The sequence below is a fragment of the Hippopotamus amphibius genome, chromosome 5 (assembly GCF_030028045.1).
Source record: "Hippopotamus amphibius kiboko isolate mHipAmp2 chromosome 5, mHipAmp2.hap2, whole genome shotgun sequence".
NCBI lineage: Eukaryota > Metazoa > Chordata > Mammalia > Artiodactyla > Hippopotamidae > Hippopotamus > Hippopotamus amphibius.
Window position 1 is genome coordinate 64309450 of NC_080190.1, and position 10881 is coordinate 64320330.

The window sequence follows — 10881 nt, forward strand, 5'->3', positions numbered from 1 at the left end:
AAGAAAAGCTTAAGACTAAAGATAAAACAATGACTAAACAATAAAATAACTGAAAAATTGTTATTAAATCATCATAAACGTACAGAGAGAACAAGAACATGGGAACAGGAAAGGCTAAAATGAAGCTTGGTCTTGCACTCGGGACTTTGGAGAAAAAATCCATTTGATTACGATGTTACCAAAAGGTGTGGAAAAAGATGGCAGCCTATGAAGGTAGCATAAGGACAGGTTACGAAGAGCAGAGAGTTGTTGTAAACATCATAGGAAATATTTACTTTTCAGTAGTGCTTTAGAGTTTACAAGGAAGGTACTTTGACTTGTTCATCTTATTGAGTCTTTGCCCATTATGATCTTGTACTGTGGGTGGTGTCATCTCTCCACAGCCACCCAGCTCCCACGTGCTTGTTGTAAGTGTAGACTGACTTCACTCTTCCTATGCCGAGACCAGCTCGGCGACTCGAGGCGAGTGACGGGTGCCGCAAGCTTGAAGAAGACACAGACACAGACTGAAGAGAAAAGTGGGACGGGGGGCTCAAGACCTCTTGGATCAAGAGCCCTGCTGACTCATCCCAGGCTGCTTTTATTGAGTTCGTGGGCTGACATTCTCAGGTTACACTCATAAACAATCAAAGGCCTCACATGACTGAGGCAATTATCTTTGTTTACTTCCTGGGTCCGAGTTGAGCAGGTGTGGATTTGAGCTGGGGGTGGAGAGCAAAACAGCCCTGGGGGCAGGAGACCTCTCTCAGATATTGGGGGTCTGTGCCCCACCCGTGTTGGCCCCTCTGCGACTGTGCCTGTCTTAGGTTGTTCCTCCCTTGAGGAATCTTACCCGTCTCTGGCTAACCAGTCATCCTCCAGGGCCAAACACGGTGATATAAGGAAGGTTCTATGCACCACCCCTGTTGGCCCCTCTGCGGCTGTGCCTGTCTTAGGTTGTTCCTCCTCTGAGGAATCTTACCCGTCTTTGGCTAACCAGCCATCCCTCAGGACCAAACAGGGTGATATTAGTCTCCACGCCCCGCACCCTCAGCTCCTCCACTGCTCAAGCAGGACATTCTGAATCCCATCGCTCGGCCCACATACTTCAACATTTTCAAGGTTTCAGAAAGGTTCCCGAATGTCTTCCCACATTCCTACCCGCTGCTCTTGCCTTTGAGGAGCGTGAGAATTTGTGTTCAGTCTTCTCTCTTAATTTTGTAATTCTGCACTGAAATCACATTATCGCTGTATTTGCTCTTTGCTTCACACCTAAAGCGTGAGAAATTTCCCTGGCAAATCATGCCGTCTGGAGGTTATAAGTATTTATAAGGCAAAGTGAAGTCAGAGGTAAGTACTTTCTGGCTCCTAGCTGTGGTGTCTCCATCACTTGGAAGCATAGGCACAAAGAAAAGAACCGTGGGCTGCTAATCCCTAAAAAGTAACTTGTTGAAAGTATTATGAGTTCCCTTTTAGTTTTGTTTTGTCTTGTCTTTTATTGCCCCTTTGGTTATGTCTTTTTTGTACCTGGAAGGCTTCAGTTTGTAAAGCTATAAATCTGTCAGTCTTGTTGACATGGCTCTCACTTCAAATTAATATTCAACAAAGGGATTAGCCGATGAATGTTCAGGCTGTATTTCTTTACACAAAAGGATATATATGGTTTGAACAGGTTGCCAAAGCCAGGAAGAGAAGTTAATTGTGTAAATCAATGCAGGCAAGAGCTGATCACCTTTCTGAAAGACAAGACAATGCAGCATACAACCTCTAAATAGATCTTTGGGGTCAAGTTGATGTCATGTTGAAGAATCAATATTTACTGGGCTTTATAAAGTTAGCCTTTAATGAACCCCAGGCATTTTGCTAGGCCATTAATTGCAGAAAGAGGAAAGGTGACAGTGGCTGAAATCCATGGCTGTAGAGATAGTATAAAAATAAGTGAAGAGACAAGGCAGTCACTTGCTAATGTGCAAAGGTCTCAGCCTTAGGTTCTACTCAAGCATTGTTGGTTCACGTACTGAAAGCCTTTCTCAGGATCGTGCTGACATTTTAAGAAAGAGCAACTCTTGCATCCTAACAAAAGAAGGTCAGCCCTTTACTCTTTGACACTGCTTATCTACTCAGTGTGGCTTAATTTTCCTGGGATGAATTTTGATGTCATTTTGCATTCTGCCTTGTAAATGTGCTAATCACAAAAGCAGGTCTTTCTCAGGGTGAGGCTCATCCCTCCCTCTGACAAAGTTGAAAGCTTTTTAAGTAATTGTAGTAAAGAGCATTTACTTCAGGATGCTGGCTTGAATCCAAAGTCTAATGAAAGGTTTTTGATAAATATTATCATTTGTACTTATTATATCATTCAATAGAAGTGTTCCTCTGGCTATTTTGTGTGAGAAAGTGTTCTGTACTCCTTGCTGGGTTATCAGAATCATTTGTAGGGCAGGAACCTTATCTTCTGTTTATTTTAGTCAGTGTTTCTCATAAATGTTGTTGATGAGGTAAAGGAATGTATTATATCAAATTTTATCCTGGCTGTAACAAAACTAACATCCTCTATGGTCAGTAAGTGAAAGTCATAGAAGCAGTTTTGTTAGGCCCTATGAATCAGGGTATGGCCCCAGGATATTTGTTACAAGTTCTTGATCATATCTGCTCAGTAAACACATTTTGGAGTTGACTTCTCAGACCTCTTTTTCTAGTGCATTTTATCAGAGGAGGCTTTTTAATTAATCAAGAAGAGCTGCTGTTCTTTTCTCACTCCCACTTCTACCCCTCCTCTCCAGGATCATTTTTCAGAATAAATACTGAAAAGAAAGTACAGGAGGTTTGTCGGGACTGTTGTGGTGTTTTTATAAGAGAATCTGATGTTTAATATTTTCATCTATGATTTTCTTTGGATATTCATTCTGGGTTTTTATTCTTCCTTTTAGCTGTTTGAGAACTTCCACTTTGGTACCCTAAAGCTCAATTCAATTCACGTCTCTCAGAGGTTCACAGTAGACAGCTTTGGAAACTACGCCTCCTGCGGACAAATCAACTTCTCCTGAGGTGGATCTTGGGAAACACTGGAATTTAAACATCCTTACAAGGTGCTGAGGGAAAGTATCATCATTTTAACTGCCAAGACGGGATGTGGAAATTTGGGTGATAACTTTCCTGGGTGGCTCCCCAAGGATACCATGGTGTCTAATGGTGTCCACAGTCATCACTGTGTCAGCCAAGATGATCGTGGGCACAGGGACAACATACGCCAGTAACCCTTAGTTTGTTCATCTTTCACAGGGTCTATCTCTTTTTCCAAAGCTCTTCTCTGGAATACCTCTGAAGCCCATTGGAGCTCAGATTCACATTATGATATATGTAGTGATTTTGCCCCAACCATTAAACTTTTTTGTATTAATACTTTAAAAGAGAATTTAAAATGTGTGATCCTATTAATCTCTCCACCTAAATCAAATATCTACAAATTTTAGAAGGTTTGTATTTTTCCCTTCCCCCTGTACTCTAACTTTTAATCAATACCCGGGCTTTTTTTTTTTATTGTGGTAAAAAACACATAAAATGTATGATCTTATACACCATTTTAAAGTGTACAGTTGGCTAGTGTTAAATATATTCATCTTGTTGTGAAATACCTCCAGAACTTTTTCATCTTGCAAATCTGAAACTCTGTACCCATTAGACAACTCTTGTTTCCCCCCTCCCCCAGGCCCCTGACAACCACCATTCTACTCTCTGTTTTTATGGATTTGACTACTTGAGATACCTCATATAAGTGGAATCACATAGTATTTGTCTTTTTGTGATGGGCTTATTCTACTTAGCACAGTGTTCTCAAGGTTCATCCATTTTGTAGCATGTGTCAGGACTTCCTTCCTTTTTAAGGCTGAATAATATCCCATTGGATGTATATACACTCATGCCTCGGTTTCCCTTGGTTTCAGGACCTCCCTTGGTATCTGTGGATTCTCAAGTCCCTTATATAAAATGGCATAATATTTGCATATAACTTGTACCGTTCTCTATACTTTAAATCATCTCTAAGTTACTTATAATACCAAATACAAGGTAAATGCCATGTAAATATTTGCTGGCACACAGTAAATTCCAGTTTTCTTTTGTGTAACTTTCTGTAATTTTTTTTTTTCCCAAATATTTTTGGTCTGCAGTTGGTTGACTCCACAGATGTGGAACCCATGGATGTGGAGGGCCGACAATACCACATTTTGTTCATCCAGTCTTCCATCGATGGACATTTGGGTTCCTTCCATCTCTTGGGTATTATGAATAAATGCCCTATGAACATACAAATGTACAATATATCTGAGATCCTGCTTTCAGTTCCTTTACTACTTAGAATTTTAACTTTAGCTAAATAACTGGTAAGGTTTTTACCTTTTACTTTGATCTGTCCTTTTTTTTCTGAAGTTGGTAGCTTTTATGTTTCTTAGAGTCCTGTTCCTTCACCCTACCCTAACCCTTGCCGTCCCATGCCGTTGATGGAGCTGCAGTATTGTAGCTCTTTTCTGTTTACTTCTCAGGGCAGCAGCAGTCAAAACAATGATGATATCAGCAGGACTATGCACAGTTCCCTGGGAGAGTGTCAGCCACAGAAGGCACTCACTCCTTCCTTGCTGCAGACCAGCAGAGGGAAGGAGCTCCCAGCACAGCTTTGCCTCACCCATCAGTCCTGCCACACTCTCTGCTGCGGAGCTCCAGCCTCACTGTCACCTCTCATCTCACCCCCTCACAGCCCTTCTCCCTCCGCGCCCTCTCTCTTTCCTTCATTCCTTAGTCTTATCTTGATTCTTACTTGCTGTTTGAGAAGTCTGATTCTGAACCCCATGTGTTACTAAGGCCACTACATGGTAAGGGCTGTGTATAGCACTCAGAGATTTGTTATCAGTGTGACTGCACAGATCGTTTGTGAATAAATGAATTTCTAAAGTAACTGTGTTTTTCTTTTAGTATTATTATATAGTTTCAGTTTGACCCCCTTGATCAGTGTGTGTTGGGATGCAGTGCTGCCATCACTTATTCACTGGCATAGCATATTTTTCATCCAGGACTTACATATTGATGCCTGCAGGCTTGGTGTTTCCTGAAAAAGCTTTCTACTGGTAATATTCATTTTTAATTTAAGTTGAACTTTTATCTCACTCACCTCTGATTGTTAGATGGCATATGGGAATGAGTGCTCCCAAAGGTAGTACTGAATAGCTGGGTCGACTGTGGAGTTCAGTGTCCTCATCTCATCTTGGTACCGCTTCTGTCATACTGGTTTCTTTCTGACAGCTGTCGTTGGGTGACCTTGACCAGGAAGTAAAGATGTCTTCTTTTGAATATCAGAGGTATGACTTACGTTTTCAGGGAAAAAAATTTTGTCTTTGCAAAATGTAACTTTACATATCAAATGCTAAATTCTTAACACAATTAGAAATTCTGTCATTTAGTATTTAGAGGTAACTATGCATTTAAGGACTTATACTGTTAAGTAATTTTTCACAAGTTACTTGTCTTTTTCACTCTCATTCTCTCATGCTTGTACAGTGGAGTTTTCCAGCAGCTATGTGATATGGTGACATCATCACTCTGATGGTTATAGACCGTGCTTATGTATTTTTGTTTGTTTTGTAAGTTGGTAGGTATTGGTAGAATTGGAAAAAAAATTATTTATATTTTAAGTTTTCTCTCTAGAAGCCAGTAGACAAATGTTTGAGACAATGTAGCTCTAAAGAAAGTACACTTTTAACTACTGTTGTAGAAGGGGGAGTAGCAGGTAGTTTTGATGTAGAACTTTTAGGAAAGAGCAGCAGTGTTACAGAGCAAATAATTTTTAATGAAGCTAAAAGAATTTTTCAACATTCCAGGTCCCCTTTCACCAAACTGTAATGGGGTCAAGGTTGGAGGATTTAACTTCTGTGCTTATAATCCATTCTCCCTTAGTATTAGCACTTTGCAGTTTATTCTGCACTGAAATAGAGTTAAATTGCACCTAACATTGCCCCAGTTGGCTTTTGAGGTACTGACTTCACCCTCAACTCCTCTAAGAGGAGGAGGGGAAAAACATCTCTCACCGTGAATATTACACAAGATTTGTGTTATATAGGGAACTTTGTTATGGACAGTAATTTTGGTGTTTTTTGAAGAGGGCACAATGAGTTACCCCCAGATGAACTCCATACCCTTGGTAGAGACATGATAAATGTTACTTATAATGGTTGTTTTTTAAGTGAACTTCAGAGTTTATTAAATTGGACACTGATGAGACTCCATCTTCATAATGACACAAAGCTTGGTTCAGGTTTGCTCTTGCGCTGTGTGCTTTTCCTGGAGCTAAAGGGAACCTGATGGGACCAGAGGATTATTGAGTTAAGGAACACTGCTCAGATTCTGTCTTGATGCTTATAGGGAGATGGATAGCAAAGCCCACGGATGCTATAGGTGAGAATAGGGGCTGCTATTGTGGTTGTTTATCAGGAATTTTTTTGTTATTCTTAATAAAATGATCTCTTAAACAAAGGTAAAATAAGATTGCTGTGTGAAAAATCATCAAGCTATACACTTTATGTCTCATGCTTTTTCCAGTGTGTATGTTATGCTTCAATTTAAATATTTGTTTAAAAAATAAATTTCCTCATCCAGAGGTTAGTACTTCCTATGCATTTAAGCATATATGTCATATTGCTAAGTAATTTCTCACAAATGATAACAGCTAACATTAGCAGAATGCTCACATTTGTCATTTATTTGTGAATAATGTGTATTTATTCATTAAATCTTTACAAGCCCACTGAAGTTGGTGTTATCAATAACTACATTTTAGAAACTAAGGTTTAACAAGGTTGAGAAATTTACCTGAGACCATAAAGCTTGTATCTGTGGTTCTTAAAATATGGTCTTTGGGCCCCTCAGAGTCCCTGAGATCTTTCAATGGGCGGGAAGGTCCTACTATTTGCATAAAAATATTAAGGCATAATTTGCCTTTTTCACTCTAATTCTCTCCTGAGTGTACAATGGAGTTTTCCAGAGGCTATGTGATATGGTAACATCATCACACTGGTGGTTAATAGAATGTTGTGTTTGTATATTTTTGTGTTTTCTAGAATTTTGTAAGTTGGTAGGTTTAGGTTATAGATATGTGTTTTTAGAGATTCACTCAGTTTGCTCTCAGTACTTCTGCTGTGCTGTTACTAGCTACTTCCCATTATAGCTGCTATTATGGGCTGAATTGTGTCCCCTGAGAATTCATATGTTGAAGCCCTTACCCCCTAGTACCTCAGAATGTGACTATTTGGAGATAGAGCCTTTAAAGAGATGATTGTTAAAATGAGGCTGAGGCTATTAGGATGGGCCTTAAGCCAGTCTGACGATGTCCTTATAAGTAGAGGAAATTTGGACACACAAAGAAACATCAGACCCCTGACTACCAAGATCGGCCCGCTGGGTCTGTCTCTAAAAAAGTTTGGTTGATGATATTGCCTAGTAAGTGGTGATTGGAAGGGTCTGAGAATGACAGTGAAACTGACCAATTCAGAACAGACAGGGCCAGGCTGAGGAAGTTCCTTCTGTGTCTGCCCTGATCATCAAAGCCCTCAAGGAATGGCCAATAGACAGAAAAAAGCAGAACATTAAGCGCAGTGGAAATAAAATTTTTGATGAGATTGTCAATATTGCCCAACAGATGTGGCACTTATTTTTAGCTCAAAAACTGTCCGGTACCATTAAAGAGACCCCAGGGACTGCCCAGTCTGTGGACTCCAATGTTGATGGCTGCCACCCTCATGACATCATGGATGACATCAGCAGTGGTGCAATGGAATGCCCAGCTAGTTAAGGACAACAAAGGAAAATATTTCAATAAAGGATCATTTGGCAACCAAAAAAGAAAGAAAAACATCAGATTTGTGCGTGCACAGAGGAAAGACCATGTGTGACAGCAAGAAGGCAGCTATCTGCAAGCCAGGAGGAGACAGAAGAAACCAAGTCTACCAAGACCTTTTTTTTTTCTTTTTGGCTGTACTGTGCTGCTTGTGGGATCTTAGTTTCCCCAACCAGGGATTGAACCCAGGCCCTTGGCAGTGAAAGTGGGGAGTCTTAACCACTGAACCACCAGGGAATTCCCAAGTCTGCCAATACCTTGATCTTAAACTTCTAGCCTCCAGAATTTATTGAGAAAATAAATGCTGTTGTTTAAGCCACCCAGTCTGTGGTATTTTGTTATGGCAGCTTTAACAAATTAATACACTTGCTATAATACAGAAAGTAATCTACCTTTCTTCTTTTGAGCCAGACATTAAAAAGATTTTCCAAAGTGTAAAACAATACTACTACTCTTTAATTGGGGGGGGGGGGATATCATTTTTTTCATAAAATATTTTAATATTAATATGGGTTTGGTATTTTTAAATAAAACCTTTTTTTAAATTAAGGGTTTTTTTTTTTAAAGGTTTTTAGAGCAATTTTAGGTTCACAGAAAAATTGAGGGGCATGCTTAGTTTTATTTTCAAGTACAGTCTATATCTATGTCTATACTGTATATCTCACATAAACAAAAACAAAAGGTCTTTGGCTGTCCTCAGTAATCTTTCAGTGTTCAGGACTCCTGAGATCAGAAAGTTTGAGAACTGCTGCACTATACTATTACTTCCTTGCAAATGGGATCAAATGATACATGGTCTTCTATAATGAGCTTTTCTTACCCAGTAATATTGAGTGGATCACATTAGTTATCAATAGATACAGATTTTTTACATGGTTTTTACTTCTGCACCATAGCCTGTTGTCTGTATTATAATTTAATTAGTCCCTAACTAATGGACCTTGATTTGGTTTCCAGGTTTGGCTATTATAAATAATTCTGGATTGAACATCTTCGTGTGTTTGTCTTTTTATGTCTGTGAGGTCATCTAGAAATGAGATTAAATGGTTTTAAAGATGTGGTTAAATTTAAGTTTCTTATTTGGAAACTGAGGTTTCTTCCTCTATTTTGTATTGCTAGGTATTAAATACAAACAGAAAAAGAGCATGAAACATATGTACCATTTATCAAATACACCCAGCAGCTTTGGGGCCCCTTTGGTTTGAAAAGGCTGACGTGCCAGTAAATCTCTCAAAATTTAGGAAAAACTTTTCTTCTTTATAAGCTATAGTTATTGTCCATTTTCTACAACTCTTTCCTCCCTCATTTGGAAATTTGGATTTTCTCTCCTAAATAGCTTTACTATTAGATTAACTAACAGTCCTGGACTGTTACTGATTTGCTTTAAGCACAGGGCTAATATTGACCCAACTTGAAGGTGCTATAGAAGGTAGTTCCCATTGGAGGCTCTACCCAGGAGTGTGGGAAACATTTTGACCTTCAGGGGTCTGGAAACAGCTGTTGTCTTATTGAAGGGCATCTTGTTAGTGCCTTCCCAAACTCTTTATTGGGCAACTGTAGTAATTCCAGAAGACCAGGGACTTCATAAGATAGTATTGGAATGGGTGAGCTATGATATCTAGGATCTAACTCCTCAATGCCTTGGAGACACAAAACTAGCTTTGCTAAAAGGCTAAGATTGAAATGGAGAAGGATGGCAAATGTTAGTGCATACTTAGAATTATGTGACATCATAGGCACTTCTTCCCAACCTGGGGGAAGAAGAACTAACATTTCAAAAATGTTCATTATGCCCAGGCACTTAGTGTGTAATTTTTCATGGGTTTCACAGCAATCTTCTGAGATGGGTGGTATCATCATTAATTTACAGATAGAAAATAGATTAGGTATATTGCCCAAGAACCCAGCTAGTAAGAGGGATTCCATCTCCAGTCTATGTGACAACAAACTGCCCTCCCATTGTACACTGCGGCTGTGTACAACTGGACAAGGCAAGGCTGCTTTATTTACTGTGAGATGAAGACATCAATGACTGGGGCCTCATTGCAGCACCACCTCTATATCCAACTGTGATGAAAAAGAAAACACGGAAAGGGAGCTATTGTTTTCTGTTTTCCCAAGGGACCCCAACCCAAGCCATTGATGCGGTCAGAATTTCCAGGCAAGCCAGACTCAGGGTGACAATGAACCTTTCAACCTGTGTGTTTTTTGCTACCAATTAAGATCATGTTTTTCTTTGCCTTTGATTTTTTTTTTTTAACAGCACAACAGCCAAATTTTCTGTTTGTTTGTTTTTGTTTGTTTGTTTAAATAAAAGCACAATCTAGGGCTTGGGTCTCAAAAGTTTAATATGTTTCGTCCTGTCAGATTATCTGTTTCCTCTTCAATTTATTTGTGATGTAAACCACACCCCATTTCTGCTCTGATCCTGGAAGTGTGCCCAGAAATGTGTATGTCAACACATTTCTGGTTGTTGTTTTTTTGTTTTTTTTTTTTTTGGTCAACGCATTTCTAAAGGCAATGATAAGGATCGCAGTTTTAAAAAACTTGAACACCTCAAAAAAATCAGCCTCCCCACACCCCCTTCCCCAGTGGCTTATTAAAATCAACTTAAGTCAAAACCATAGCAAATGTGCCTTTTTAAAATTTGCAGCCTCAAGGCAGATGAAATGGCCAGACATTTGCCTTTTAGGGTTGCCCTAAGAAGAGCTAACTAAAAGGGTGACAGCCCTTAAACAGCTGCTTGGGGAGAAGGACATCTGCCTGTGTTTTACCAGCTATTCAGTGCTCAGGCCTTGCCTTGAAAAGAGCATGTGGGGCTGGGCAACAATAGTTCTGAGGCAGCCAGTTGTTATATGGCTTTTGTCTTGACGAAGCCACCCATTACTATAGAGCCATAACTCGCAAGAAGCCAGCTGTCAGGGCTGTGGTACAGGCCTCTCTGGGTGGGAGGCAGGGGGAGAGAAAGAGTGTCTGTGGCCAAATTCCCTTTTAGACAGCTGAGCCTGGCTGACTTGGTAACG

General features: G+C 39.7%; 1 protein-coding gene across 5 annotated transcripts in view; it reads left to right on the top strand.

Annotated features, from left to right (window-relative positions):
• ASCC1 (activating signal cointegrator 1 complex subunit 1) overlaps positions 1 to 7639 on the top strand; it is a 110672-nt gene extending 103033 nt beyond the window's left edge. For 3 of the 5 annotated variants that reach the window (XM_057735005.1, XM_057735006.1, XM_057735004.1), the window contains exons 10-11: positions 2907 to 3065; positions 4146 to 4455. In XM_057735005.1, coding sequence (XP_057590988.1) covers positions 2907 to 3023 — 117 coding nt within the window. In that variant the 3' untranslated portion in view covers positions 3024 to 3065; positions 4146 to 4455. Of the gene's footprint in view, positions 1 to 2906; positions 3066 to 4145; positions 4456 to 4517; positions 5132 to 5153 lie in introns of those variants that run through there. The other 2 variants (XR_009053722.1, XR_009053721.1) reach the window with 2 other exon arrangements.
• The last annotated feature ends 3242 nt before the right edge of the window (positions 7640 to 10881 follow it).